Source organism: Acanthochromis polyacanthus, chromosome 7 (assembly GCF_021347895.1).
Source record: "Acanthochromis polyacanthus isolate Apoly-LR-REF ecotype Palm Island chromosome 7, KAUST_Apoly_ChrSc, whole genome shotgun sequence".
Lineage (NCBI taxonomy): Eukaryota > Metazoa > Chordata > Actinopteri > Pomacentridae > Acanthochromis > Acanthochromis polyacanthus.
The window spans coordinates 7,705,573-7,720,546 of record NC_067119.1 but is presented as its reverse complement, the minus strand read 5'-3'; the positions used below and the strand labels follow the sequence as shown (position 1 = coordinate 7,720,546).

General features: G+C 40.4%; 1 protein-coding gene across 19 annotated transcripts in view; it reads left to right on the top strand.

Moving 5' to 3' along the window:
• kcnt1b (potassium sodium-activated channel subfamily T member 1b) overlaps window positions 1-14,974 on the top strand; it is a 105,104-nt gene that overhangs the window by 59,314 nt on the left and 30,816 nt on the right. For all 19 annotated transcript variants that reach the window (XR_007943264.1, XM_022202989.2, XM_051950958.1 and 16 more), the window contains 11 exons: window positions 188-368; window positions 823-987; window positions 3,531-3,667; window positions 4,547-4,610; window positions 4,876-4,984; window positions 5,096-5,204; window positions 7,550-7,699; window positions 8,862-9,097; window positions 10,770-10,983; window positions 13,232-13,337; window positions 13,456-13,628. Coding sequence is in view for 18 of the 19 variants with exons in the window: in XM_022202989.2 (XP_022058681.1) it covers window positions 188-368; window positions 823-987; window positions 3,531-3,667; window positions 4,547-4,610; window positions 4,876-4,984; window positions 5,096-5,204; window positions 7,550-7,699; window positions 8,862-9,097; window positions 10,770-10,983; window positions 13,232-13,337; window positions 13,456-13,628 (1,644 nt within the window). In the remaining variant the exon portion in view is untranslated. The remainder of the gene's footprint in view (window positions 1-187; window positions 369-822; window positions 988-3,530; window positions 3,668-4,546; window positions 4,611-4,875; window positions 4,985-5,095; window positions 5,205-7,549; window positions 7,700-8,861; window positions 9,098-10,769; window positions 10,984-13,231; window positions 13,338-13,455; window positions 13,629-14,974) is intronic.

Sequence of the window (14,974 nt, the reverse complement as noted above, 5' to 3'; positions counted from 1 at the left end):
GCACTCCAGATTCACATTTGTTACCTTAGTATGTACGAGTAGATGCGAGTGTTGAGTTGAATGAGTGAATGTACACACATTTCACTGCATTGATAACTTTGCTGCATATGACAATAAAGCCTTTGAATTCCTGAGTCCTGCAGGATTGATGCTTGATCTCACCGTGTGAATCCTCATTTTATTGCAGAGCTTGTGGGATTCAGCATCTAGAGAGAGCCGGGAAGCACCTGACCTTGTTTGACTCCTTCTATTTCTGCATCGTCACCTTCTCCACTGTGGGCTACGGAGATGTCACGCCTCGGATCTGGCCCTCCCAGCTGCTGGTGGTCATCCTCATCTGCGTCGCCCTCGTGGTCCTCCCGCTGCAGGTATTGACGATATTGCAAACCCTCATTTCCCAAAGTGCAGTGAGGGGTCTGTCTTATTAGAGTATTCTCTGCTGTTTTACAACTGGTGATGACCTTCATTGGGTATTAAATGACAGCTTCATGCAGCTTTAAAAGGCTGACAGCAAATGCATATTTAATAAGGTGCTTACTTCTGACAGTTTTGACTTGCAGAAGAAGTTTGCAAATCTCACTCAAAGTTCAGTCCAAATTCGTGCTGGCTGCATCGTAAGTCCACCAGTTCTCTGTGTTATTTATATTTAACGATCGCAGAGCTAATGGGGTGAGAACAGAAATGAGCTCCTGCTGCTGGCGAACCACTCCAGCAGCAGTTTGCATTCCATCTGCGTCCGGACAGCAAATCCATCTCTCTTTCATTATTCATTTCGCTCTCGCCTCTTTTGACGCCACGCCAATGTTGTTGTCGCTGTGTCAGTTTGAAGAACTGGCGTACCTGTGGATGGAGAGCCAGAAGCTGGGGGGGAACTACAGCCGCCACCGGGCCCAGACAGAGAAACATGTGGTGTTGTGCGTCAGCTCGCTCAAGATAGACCTGCTGATGGATTTCCTCAATGAGTTCTACGCTCATCCCAGACTGCAGGTACAGTGACGAGACCTAATGTGATACAGTTAGTTGCTCTGAGCTGCTGAGTAACATTCTTGATTTGCAATATGTCAGGAACAGTGTTGCTCTATCTGTAATTAGGGACACACTACTTTCTACTGGCTGATGAATGTAATTAGGTTTTATTTTATTTTATTTATTTATTTGATCAGGGGCCATGCAATTATCTTAGAACACATAGAACTGATGCATTACATATAAATTGTGTAGCACTGAACTAATTTTCAATTCCTGTCCCTGGTTGGGCTTTTAAGGAAAAGTAGTCAAAGGAACAACAACACAAATAAAAACAGCACAGACAACTTATAACTTATAACCCCCACCCACCCACACACACACAAACACACACAATGAGACAATCCACAGTCAGTCGGACATTTTAGATGTCATAGGTGGGAACATTCTTGTTTTGTTTTTTTTCAGCCAGTACTTCACTTTTGCTGTAAAAGTTTTTAAACCTGCTATCCTATTAATTTTGTTAGGTAGTGCATTCCAGATATGACAGCCTTTGATTGAAAAGGCTGTCTGTCCAAATGTAGTTCTGCGGTGAGCTATTTTGCAGTTGTTGTTGATGGAGCGTCTGGTAGCCCACATTTCTCCACAAATTGTACAGATTTGTGTTTTAATGTACTAATGTGGTTCTGTTATGTGGGATAAATGCAGGATAATTGCAAGAAGAGACACTAGTGCCATTACAGTGTCATTTCAGGTGACTTAAAGGTAACATTTTAGGATGGGTATGTCCTATGATTTGATTCGAATCGTTTAATCTTCAGTATCAGTGGATGCCGATATCATTTTCTAAGGTAATATTTACTTCAAGTATTGAAGATTGGCAGTAGTGCCTGGTCTTACTGTTGAATACTGTAGCAACCTGAAGAGACATGCACTTCCGTGTTATCAAGCACAGAGCATTGTGGAAATTTAGCTAGAAGGGAGCCCCATGACAAAGTCTTCTCTGAGCTTTATGACCTCCAGCCAGTGCATAAGAGTTCCATCAAGTTGCTATGTGCTCTTATATCATATAGCATATGAAACTGCTGTTTTTGGGTTCTACTTTCTGTTGATGCTGAGCAATTGAAAGTTGCCATGATCGGCCCCAAACCGCTTTGTATAATCCCTTTTTTTAGCCAATTATAATCCATTCATCCATCCATTTTCTGGGATTGAGTTTCAGTGGCAGCAAGCAAAGTGAGGTATTCCAGGCATCCCGCCTATAAGGCATTCCAAGGCCAGATGAAGTTCTCTTACCTTGGGTTGTCTTCCCAAGGAATCCGGAAGATGCCTAAACCACCTCAGTTCACTAATATCGACTGGAAGGAGCAGCATCTCTACTCAAAGCACCCTCTAGATGTCTCAGCTCCTTATCCTATCTCTAATGCTGTGTCCGGCCACCCTACCGAGGAAAGTCATTTTGGCTTCTTGCGTCTGCGACCTCATTCTTTCAGCCCAGAGTTCATGACTCCAGGTGAGGGTTGGAACACGGTGACTGGCAAATCGAGAGCTTCGCTGTCTGACTCAGCTTCCTCTTCACCGAGTTGATTCGGTACAACACCCACATTACTGCTGACGCCACACCAATCTTTCTGTCCATTTCCATTTTCCGGTCACTTGTGAAAAAGGTCTCAAAATAATTAAACTCCTTTACTTGGGGCAGCATCTCACCACCAACCCAGAGATCTAATCCACCAGTCTCTCTCAGACAACCATGACCTCAGACTTGGAGATGTTGACTCTCATTTCGGCTGCTTCGCACTCGGCTAAAAACCGTTCCGTTACACTCTCAAGGTCACGGCCAGATGGAGCGAATAGCTATCAGAGAAAGCTCCATGTGAGGCAGTATAAGACATGGCTGATTGACTATCAAATGTGTGAACATTGAGGAATTCAGGCACTTTAAAATCAGGTACTTTAAAAACAGGCTCTCTAACTATATGCACTTTATGAAAGGATATGCCTAGAAAGCACTTTAGGGTAGGTTGAACCCAGTTAGTATTAATTGTTGTTGTCTTTCTGTATGTTTCCCCGCTGCGAGATCAATAAAGGTTTAATCTATCCATCTATCTATCTTTGTTTTACTATATTTTTGTTTATACGTCTGTATCCCTGTATGTTTTTCTTTTATGTGTGGGACAGCTGATGGAAATTAGTCTTGTGCTAAATCCGTTGTATTTACTGCAACCTTGTGTAAACTGTCAGGAGATTGTATGTTCATTAATATGTACTGCCCCATCCAAATAAATAAATAGAACGTCTTCCTCTGCAAAAAGCAAACCTGCAACTCCAACCACTGCACTTTGAGATCCTCTCCATGAATATCACAAACCGGACTGGAAAGCGAATTAAAAGCGAGACTTGAAACAACACAGGAGCAGTCAGTCTTTAACTGTATACATTTTTATGCAACTAAATATGGCAACATACATGTCTCAGAGTTTTGCTTTGTAGTTGTAGAGAAAAAATAAGATTAAAAACAAGTTTGGGAATCCAAATCAAGATTCTGCTTCTTTCTCTTGCAGGACTACTACGTCGTGATCCTGTGTCCAACAGAAATAGATATTCAGGTCCGTCGTATCCTCCAGATCCCTCTGTGGTCCCAGAGAGTCATCTACCTGCAAGGATCTGCCCTCAAAGACCAGGACCTGATGAGGGCCAAGTGAGTCAAAGCATGGCACATTCAGACTGAACCATAATAACAGAACATGCATGTCATCTTCTTGAAAGCTTTAGATTTCCACCTAGCTTAATCTTCTTTTTATGTTCTGGTTAATGTTTTATAGTGTAAATCCTCCGCTCAAGTTCACTTTGAGGGCGAGATACTTGAAAGTCCACTTGGCTGCCCTCTGCTTGCCCATCATTGTAATGGGATTTCACTCTACATTGATCATCTGCTCATATCAAAGGCCACATACATAAGCAGTAATAAAAACTGTGATGGATCACATTGGAATAGGTTTCGCCTGTCAGTTTTGTCCGTGTCGATATAAAGTATCACTGCAGCGTTGCGCCTTTCAGTTGCTTCAGGGGATCTTGCTGCTCACTTACAGATAATTTCCACTTTTGTTTTGCTTGTCGTGCTGCAATGTGATGCTGGTGACATTAGGTACAACTACTTCTGAGTAGCATACGACACAATCAATTCCACGTCATAAATTTGTCCAGAAGCCCGTCTTTCTTAATTGAAGAGTTCCGCTCAGCTGAGCAGGTAACCGTTTCATTCATTGATATGTACCATATAAAACCACTCAGCTGCTTCTGATGGATTTCTGTGTGCTTATTTCATACTGCAGTTCACAGAATATGTGAGTTTACTGGCAGCAGTGAATGATCAGCAGGGATGGAGCTGTAAACCTTTTCATCCGTGCTCATGGGACATTAGCACTCACCCATGCCTAGCTTTTCTTTTAAGCAAAGGTCCACTCGAATAATGAATTTTATGTTTGGTTGATCACCCTCTTCCTAGCCACCAGCCCGTGACCATCCCCGCCTGTCTGTCTGTGTTTCTTTTTCTCTTTCTCCCCCGTCGATCCTTCAGGATGGACGACGCCGAGGCCTGTTTCATCCTGAGCAGCAGGAATGAAGTCGACCGGACCGCCGCTGTGAGTTACATCCACAGGAATTTGTCAAAGCAATTTCTAGTGTAAACCCTCTCGCGATAAGAAAATGCCAAAGAATCTGCCGTTTTCCCTTCACACTCTGCTTCCTTTTCAAATTAACCAGGAGATTTGGAAATATTCCGCGATTTTCTGTCGAGTCTTTAGAGCACACTGATCTCCGAGGCAAACTTTGAAGTCCATAAAATTCAAATTTCATTTAAAAATCAGTCACTGGATGAGTAAAAATGAGCTGTTTCCATCTGCACAGGATCACCAGACTATTCTGAGGGCTTGGGCTGCAAAGGACTTTGCTCCAAACTGTCCCCTCTACGTCCAGATTCTCAAACCAGAAAATAAATTTCATGTTAAGTTTGCCGGTAAGTGCAAGAAAGCTGCATATTTTGCAGGAAAAGAATAATCTCACCTATCTGTTAGATTCAGACATTATTGAATCTAATATATTTCTGCAATTCATCCTTTTTAATCAGATCATGTTGTGTGTGAAGAGGAGTTCAAGTATGCCATGTTGGCACTCAACTGTGTGTGTCCGGCCACGTCCACATTAGTCACTCTCTTGGTTCACACCTCCAGAGGACAGTGAGTACATTCCAGTATTTTATTTTAAAGTATTTATGTTAGAATTTATTCATGATGATATACGGGTGCTTCAAGAAGTTCTTGACCTCTCCAGAAGAAGTCACAGGAGAGAGATCGTTCTCACCTTGTTTTTGAACGCAGTGTCCTTTAACTTCAGTGCACTTGGTTGACTGATGTTCAAGCTTCAAGGTCACATCTTGAGCCTCCAGATTCTCCTCAACAGCTTGGATGTCTTTATCAGAATTCTGAAAATGAATGAAATGTCAGTTTGTTAAACAGACAGAAGTCAGGCGTTGTGGGTTAGCTCAGTAAGGCGCATGAAGCAACAGTTTAAAGCCACATTTGGTGCTTTTTAAACCTGTGTGGACAGACACAATGTCCTCGAAGCTTTCTTCTCCATTTTCTTTGATTGCTTCAAGCATTTCGTGTAGATTTAAGGTATTATAGTATACAGCTATGCCTCACAATGGGAGTTATGCTTCTTGTTTCCTGGTGAAGCTGAGAACTGAGCACCCTTGTATGTACTGTTTACTGTCGGTATGCATTTTTATTAACGTGTGAGTTGTTGCAATGGTATTCCACTGTTCTCTCTAAATCTTTTGTGGTACTTTATGTGACCTGTGAGGGAATTTGTAAAATCTGAGTGTTTTACTCTTTCCTGTAGTTGATCAGATGTTTATTTGTTAGTTCAATGAAACATTGATTACGATATTTTTAAAGGAACAGTTTGACGTCTTATGAGGCTCACACATTCAGTTTCTTGTTAATGATTAGCTGAAAATACTTGTCCTTGAAGTATAAACCAGAGTGTAGCTTAGCAAAGAGAACTGTGTTATCTGAATGTAACAAATCCACCAGCCTGCAGGTTTTTGAACAGCATATTGTTTAGGGAGCTTTAGAGATGCTGGTAATTGCATCGTTCTTACCTCTGCACTAAACCAGATCAGTGTTTTCTTCTACTTCATGGTCTTTATGCAAAGCTAAGCTAACTGTCTCCTGGCTCCAGCGCTCTGTTTATTGAACAAACATATCTAACTGTCTGCAAGAAAACAAAAAAGCTAAGCTACTCTTTTGAGATTTTTGACCCCGATAAAATACCAACAATTCTTAGCATAAGAAGAAATTTATTGATTTTTCACCAAGGATATTCACGTTACTGCAGCTAGATGAAAATGAAGAATAGCTGACAACAAGTCAAGACATACAAAAGTAGAATAAAGATAAAAATAGAGATAATAATACATTATGTGCACCTTTCACATTTTCAATATACATATAAAGTTTTAATGATAGCTTGTTATTGCAAGTGGCAATTACATTAAATTTGCGCTTTTGTGATCACGTCGTGCTAAAACAGACAAACACAGGCTGCCACGGCTTCCTTGAGAAGCCGGCTGAGATGTGTAGTTACCCTTAATTTGCCTTGAAGTGTTTTGAATCGGTAACAAGAGAGCTGAACTTTTTCATTGAATCTCAGTCTGACAGTAACCTGAAACAGTATCTCAGCTGCTTTTATTAGTATTTAACACAATAAATCACATTATTTCTGCATCTAAAGCAGCTTAACTTCTGTGAATTATTTCTATTAAGTACATCCTCCAAGCTTTGAGTGCTCTCTTAATCTTTATAGTCGGTCTCTGGTGGTTGATTTAACCCTCTAGAAACTCATCTCCATGTATCAGAGTTACACGGAGAGTCTGTACGGATATATAGATCTTGACAGTACAGTAGTTAGACTGTGCCAGACCCCTGTCAAGTCAGTGAACACTACACTGTTTATTGATGGGCTAAAAGTCTGGCAAAGTTTTTCACATTCTGTACAAGGTGAACACTATGTCTTCCCTGCCACCCACAGCAGAACCGCAACACTTCCATTTTAATTTCCATTATACAGCGGTGAAGGTGACACGAATTTAAACAGGCTTCTTTGTGGCAGCTGTTAATTTAAACATTATCAAACCGATTAAAACTTATGATGTACATCAGCTGCCTAAATGCAACGACCTTTGTATTTCTCGTGTTCATTATTCCGGTTAGAATAAGCGTTGGCTAGGAGAGTACGAGGTTACAGAAAGGCCACGGAAGGTTCAAATTATCAATCTACGAGTAAATGCAAACTGCTGGGATGCAAATAAAAGTCAAACCTGATTTAAAGGTGTTTTCTTTCATGAATTTAAATTACTCTTGTGGCACGGTTGAAATAAAAACAGAGAACTTGATGGCAACATGATGTATTAAGACGTCTAATTTAAGCGTAAACCTTGTTTTTTTTTTAGTGCAGGCCATGATAAAACCTTCATGTCATTGTAATGCAGGCAGTAAATATTCTGATAATGCTTTTCCAGGGAGGGGCAGCTGTCGCCGGAGCAGTGGCAGAGGATGTATGGACGCTGCTCTGGAAACGAGGTCTACCACATCCGCCTGTGTGACAGCAAGTTCTTTGGAGAGTATGACGGAAAGAGCTTCACCTATGCCTCCTTCCACGCCCACAAGAAGTCAGTAAATCCTGCATCACTATAGTAACAGTTTATCACTTTAGAGCAGGGGTGTCAAACATGCGACTTTGTACAGTGTAAAAATGACAGAACTTTCCATGAACTGTAAATTGTAAATTTGTAAAACTATAAATTTAAAATAATTTCTAGACCACGACAAGTTGTTTTGATCATAAAGTAAAATACTGCATTGCTCATTGTTCTTTTGTCGTTTTCTGTCTCATTTTTGTAATATTTTGTCTTGTTTTCATTGTTTTTTTTATCCAACTTTTGTCATTAGTCTCATGTTTTTGTTGTTTTGTTTCGTCTTGTCTTATTTTTGTTATTTTGTGTCTCATTTTTGTAAAATGTTTTGTTTTATTGTTCTTTGTCTGACTTGTCATTTTTTTCATGTTTTTGTCATTTTTTGTTTTGCTTTATTCATTGTTTTGTGTTTTTTTTCTTGCTTTGTTGTTTGTCTACTTTTGTGTCGTTTTGTTTCTCTCGTCATTTTTGGTCTTGTTTGTGTAATTTTATGTCTTGTTTTGTTTTGGTTTGTAAATTTTTTGTCACTTTTTGTAACTTTGTTGTCTAATTTTTTGTCTCTTTTTAAAATTTTGTTTCATGTTGTTTTTGTCATCTTTTGTTGTTTTGTGTCTCATTTTTGTCATTTTGTGTCTCGTTTTTGTAATGTTTTGTCTTGTTTTATTGTTTATTTACTTTTTTTGTCTGACTTTTGTTGTTTTGATCATAAAATAAAACACTGTATCATTCAGTCCCAGATACCTGTGACCAAATATTGTGTCTTTGTAGAAAAACTGTGAAGTTGTAATGTCTAAATAATAAACTGAGGCATAAAATTGCTGAAATTGAACTTCTTTTCTTCAGAAATTTCAGGTTGTTCAAAATGTTTTGGGAAAAGATAATTCCTTAAATGTGAACGTTTTCAGGAGGCCATTTTTTAAACACAAAAAAACAAAGGAAAAATGAGGAGTTGTGGTTATTTAAAGGTTATTATGCTGTGATTTTACTGGTCCAGCCCACTACAGATCAGATTGGGCTGAATGTGGCCCCTGAACTAAAATGAGTTTGACACCCCTGCTATAGAGTACTCTTTAACATGTTTGAATGAACAAAAACATCACATTTTGTAGCTGAGGTCCATTTTTGACCTACCTCCCAGGTATGGCGTCTGTTTGATCGGCGTGAAGAGAGAAGACAACAAGAGCATCCTCCTGAACCCCGGACCTCGCCACATCATGGCCGCCACCGACACCTGCTACTACATCAACATCACCAAGGAGGAGAACTCGGCCTTCATCTTCAAGCAGGAGGAGAAGCACAGCAAGGGCCTTCCGGTCGCCGGCCTCTACGACGCCCCCTCCAGGCTGCCCGTGCACAGCATCATCGCCAGCATGGGTAAGACCGAAAGCCAGAGGCGGGAAAAATAACAAAGATGCTGAGAAATGGAGACGTTGGAAAAGAAAAGAAGGAGGGGAGGTTTGGTGTCTGAAAGGGTTTCCGTGTAAAGAAGAGAAAATGGATGCTTTGTCGCTTGTTTTACTCACGCCGGACATCTCTGAATGGTGGCTGCCTTGGGGATGCTTCTGTTACGCATGATTTTCTCTTACATGCTTTTTTACTTTGTTGGCTGACATTGCTGTGTTGTGCTTTTTGTTTTGTTTTTTTTACCTGTGAAAGTTGATCAGGCCACTTCGTTTGGTAAGTTTGTGCATGATGCTTCACATTTATTCACATGAATTTACAATTTCTACTTGACAGTGATGTTTCATTTATTCTTTTGTGGTAAATTACACTTTACCATAAAAGATGATGTATGTACCGTACATACATCATCAAAATGACATTTCTTATGATAGTAAATCCGTCTCAAATCATCGGAGGAGTTCCGCTCTGCTGCCTCTGATTGGCTGAAACTCTACAGTCAAACTATGGATATTTAAAATGGTGTCTGTGAAGTTTTAGATTGCTATATCACATATTTTCCAGGATAATTAGTTTTAAACAACTGCCTGTAATGCCACTTTCTGCACTTATTTTTCTTTACAAACTCAATTTAAGGCTGTGTTTGAATAACAATATCTCAGTAACTATCAAAGATAAAAGCGTGAGATTTTCACTGTTTCTGATCAGGTCATTGGTTCAGAATCTGCAGTATTGGACAAGTAGATTACATAGTTACTCATTATGGGTGAGCTGAAATATGAAAAAATTGAAGGTATCCGTGCTCACTTTGAGCTCACCTTACCGCAACATAAAAAGTGCTCAGAGAGCGCAGTACTCTGCCAAGGCTGCTCAGTCATTGTATCATTTCTGACGGCTGAAATCTTGAAAAAATTTGTGTCTGAAATCACGGGATCATAGAATGTGTCCATTTAATATAGATGTACCCACAAACCAAATGACCTTGTGTGTGTTATGCATGTGTACGTTAATGTATGGATACCGAATCATGAGACCTAAATATGCGGGAATTGATGGGACTCAGAAACAGCCCCACAATTTAATCAATAGTTCCTTGTATCGTTTCTGACAGATAAGTCCGCAATTTTGGTGAATTTATAGTAGGATCACAATCATGTGATCGTCAGCAGGCAGCTAACTTAGTGTTCACTTGTTGTCATGGTTACAGTGATGCCATCCTGCTATCTCGCAATGACGCAGGAATCTTTAGCAAATCCGAGGATCCAGACTATAAACCATATCACTGCTAAAATCTATCATTTCTGACCTTCCCTGAAAATTTTATCCAAATTAGTTAGTCTGGTTTTGGTAATATTGTAGACAGACAGACTAAATTGAGAACTTTGTGCTTCAGAAAGCAATACATTTTCTCCTCAAGGTCAAACTACTGAGCTCAATAAGTTAATAGGAATGTGGGGAGCGTAGATGCTGAACAAGCTAAACATGGGCGACATGATGTCCAATATGAAAAAGCTTTTCCAGCTCGACAATGCACAACCTGTCGTGTTCTCACTGTCGGCTTGACAAACACATTCGGTAGAGTAAAAGTTTTTCATGTGCTATTCCCATGCAGTTAGCTCATGAAACAACCCCGTGTCATTTTCAGGAACCGTAGCCATAGACCTCCAGCACCCCGATCCTCCCGAGGAAAGCAGCAAACTGACCCTACCGACGGAGAACGGCGCCGGAAGCCGGAGGCCGAGCATCGCACCCGTCCTGGAAATCGCCGACTCCTCCGCCATCCTGCCCTGCGACCTCCTCAGCGACCAGTCGGAGGACGAGACCAACCAGTCGGACGAGGAAGGCTCCGTCGGGTCAGAGTAAGTGCTTCCTTAACCCTCGTGTCGTCCTGCGAATCAAAATTGACCCGTTTTAAAGTTTGAAAACGTGGAAAAAGTTATGTATTTTCACAGTGAAACTTCTGATGTGCACATTTTTGAGAAATCTTTGAACATTTTTTGGTGGAAAAAATGTTAATGTTTCTTTAAGAACATTCACAAAAAATCAACCAAAATCCAGCGAATTTCGCTGGATTTTGGTTGATTTTTTTTGTGAATGTTCTTCAAGAAAATATTAGAAGTTTTACTGATATATATGTAATAACTGTAGATATTTTTAGGATTTTTTTGGAAGATTTACTCATTTTTTGAAAATATTTCCAAGCATTTTCTTGTCAAATTTGAGGGATTTTTTTTTTTTTTTAATAAGACTTTAAAGGAAACAATATTTTTTGGTGCCCGAAATGTGGACAACAGGAGGGTTAATGTCCTCTCAGTGCCGGCGTCCGGACTGAACTCGCCTCTCCTCCACTGCTTCACGTCTGGGTGGTTGTAGTGGGAGAGATTGATGGGTTTGTAACAGGCATGTAATTGGTGTGTCATGATACCTGAAGGTTCGAGGCGGCAGTGATGAATGTGTTTGTCTCGACGGGAAGGTCGGCATTTTTCCTCGCGTGAGCCTCATGTATAGATCCTTACTCGTGTAACAGCCGGCCGAGCATGTCAGGGGAAGGCCGAGGCCAGAGTTTCCTTCCTGTCTTTGAATGTTTCTATACACTGAGCTCAAACCTCATACCTCAGCCCATCTAAAGAGCAGCTGTTGGACTGACCCAGATAGCAGCGGGTCTCCTAAAGCTGGACATAACATGCTCCTCCTGACCTCTGAGCCTCTATTACTGAACCCAGCGGTGCCTGAGTGCTTTCCATTATTGAAGAGTTACAAGAGGTGCAGCAGCGCTCGAGGAGCTACTGCAGAGAAGTTCAAGGTCCCACAGTGCCATCATGTGGCAGATATCAGTCGTACGCTGATAACTGCAGCTGATGACGTTAGATATCAAGGGAGCCAAACTGAAACGCTTAGCTGGAAATCAAAACAAGACACGATTGGAACTAAACAGACTTTGCGATGTAATTGCTCCTGCAGGCTCACAAACGTTGGAGCAAAGCAGCTGCACAATCTAATAATGAACTGGAAGCCACAAACACTAATATTGGCAGCAATTCTCAGCAATATTGGGGATAATCAAGTAATTATGTAAATATGGAAAGAACAGTCAACACTAACAGAAATCCAGGCAAAGTAGAAACCTTTATAAGATCATATGAACAGTAAATTTGCAATTAAAATGTGTTTGATTTTAGTGTGAGGTTGTGTTAGCCATCACTAATGACTATCTTATAATTAATGAATATCTGACAAGGCAAGGCAGCTTTATTTGTGGTTTACAAGTGCTTTAGAATGTTATATAAACATTGTAAAAGACAGATTTATAATTCAAATAAACTAAATGATTTACAAGACGTACATTTTCAGGCTTTTAATTGATTTAATTTTTTTAAAAAATGTATTAATCCTCTTAGAATTAAGTTTGTTTAGTTATTTTCTGCATTGTAGATTAACATTGAATACATCAAAACTATTACAAAATACATGTGGAATTATGTAGTAAACAAAAAAGTGTTGATCTTCAGTGTTAATGTACATTGTAGAAAATAATTCAAATGAATAAAAAGCTGTAAATGAGAAGGTGTGTCCAAACTTTTGACTGGTAGTGTATCTAGCTTATTTTATTTAGTTTTATCTCATCTAGTGTTTCGTCATTGCATGTGTTACAGGATATCTTTTCCTCAGTTCATCAGTCCCACTGTTTGAGTCCTTTATTGATAACTTGCCAGTGGGGTGGAGTTGGGGTCGTTTATACTGTTTTTTTTGCATTTTTATTTGTTATCTGTCAAGCTTGTATGAAAAGTGCAACATAAATAAAGTCTGATTGATCGATTGATCAAACATGAGCAGCCTTGAGCTCATGCCTAGATCGAAAAACTATCTGACATTGGGTTAAAGTTATTCTGCGGTCATTACAGGGCAGAGCAGGCAGTGTGGAAAAGCAAAGTTTTTAGTTTAGACTTGAAAGTGTTCAGAGTCGAGGCTCGCCTCACGTCCACTGGGAGGTTATTCCAGGATAACGAAACGCTGCTTCACCATGTTTCCTCCTGCACAGTATTTCACTCTAGGTTTTCAGGCCACTAAATTTCACTCCTCCTAAATGTCTCGTCTCTTCTCCATAAGTTTCGTGAAGGGCTACCCTCCCAACTCGCCCTACATCGGCAGCTCTCCAACTCTGTGTCACCTCCTGCCACAGAAAGCTCCGTTCTGCTGCCTCCGCCTCGACAAGGTGAGCTCCCGGAATGCATTTACCTTTTCTCACTGTCTTTTCTTTTTTCTTTTATTATTAACACTTTAAAAGCTTTATGTGATTCGACTAAAACCCTTCCCCGTCTGTCTCCATCCAGGGCTGCACACATAACAGCTTCGAGGATGCGAAGGCGTACGGCTTCAAGAATAAGCTGATTATAGTGTCGGCGGAGACGGCGGGAAATGGTCTGTACAACTTCATCGTCCCTCTGCGAGCTTATTATCGACCCAGAAAGGAACTCAACCCCATAGTGCTGCTACTGGACTACCCGTAAGCTCCTCTGTTTGTTTTTATTCCCATAGTGATGCAAAAGTGCTGAAAGGTTGGTAATCGCACACCGGTAACCTATGAGTAATGTTTTGTTGTTTGCTACCTATATCTATGCATAGAGCACAATAAAGATGAGACATATGCTAATTCACCACATGAGTTGGAATAACAATCAACACAGGAGGCTTTTATGTGGAACTCACATTGTCAGTGTTACTGTACAGCATTGATAAAGGTAGTAGGAGGCTGTTTTTGCAAAGTACACTGCGTGCCCAATTAAGAGGTAAGTTGTGTTATTGAGGATTTAAGTAATACAGTCAGTCCAAAACATTAGGAAACCTCAAACTGGAGAATCTACCAAAGAAAATAGTAAACTTTACCTTTCCCATGAGAATATCTGTGTGTGCACAATTAATATCCAACTACTAGTGTGCAGAATTATTATGCAACTAAATGAAAAACAAAAAAAGAGAAGGTGACGGTTATTAGTGCGGAGGATTCTTTTCGATGATTGGTGACAGATGAGTTCTTTAAGGTATTTCTGAGCATTGCCGTGAATGCAAGTGAGAAGAGTTATTTTGTAATGAATTCTGGAGGCTATGGGGAGCCAGTGGAGTGAACGGAGGATGGGTGTGATGTGGTGTTGCTTCCGCACTGTCATCAGGATCCCAGCGGCGGTGTTTTGAATATATTGAAGCTTTTGCAAGCTCTTGCTCGAGATCCCATTGAGAAGCGCATTGCAATAGTCCAGCCTGGAGGAGACAAAGGTGGGGATGAGTTTCTCTGTATCACAAAGGGTGAGGACGGGACGGAGGTTGGCGATATTTTTGAGGTGGAAAAATGAAGACTTCTTTAGCAGTTAATTTACATCTTTTTCTCTCCAGGTTGCAACAGGGTCGCAAGAAATAAAAAAACGTTGGATTGTTCAGTGGCCTCAATAGCTTAGCGAGTGCTGCATCCCTCTGAAAGACATTTTACAATCTTCGACTTTTAAGAGTGTGTTAAATTTGTTTTTGGGCCCATTCAGTCTTAGGTAAAAAAAAACTGCCTAATAATTATCCACACCTTGATGTAAGGTGTTGATTACTTTAGGCCACGCCCTCCCTCATTACAAAAATTTACCTCACCTGATAATGCTTACAGCCAATTAGTATTCAGGTTTATGTAGACTGTGGTTCCAAAATATGCATGAAAATGACCGTAAGGTCGAAATACTCACTTGCCTAATAATTGTGCTTGCAGTGTATATGTGTATTAGCTTCTTATTTTCATCTTTTTTGAGAGCGGCAGTACTTCAAAGTTAGCATATTGTTTGAGTGCCAGAAATGCATACAGCATGTTTGCTA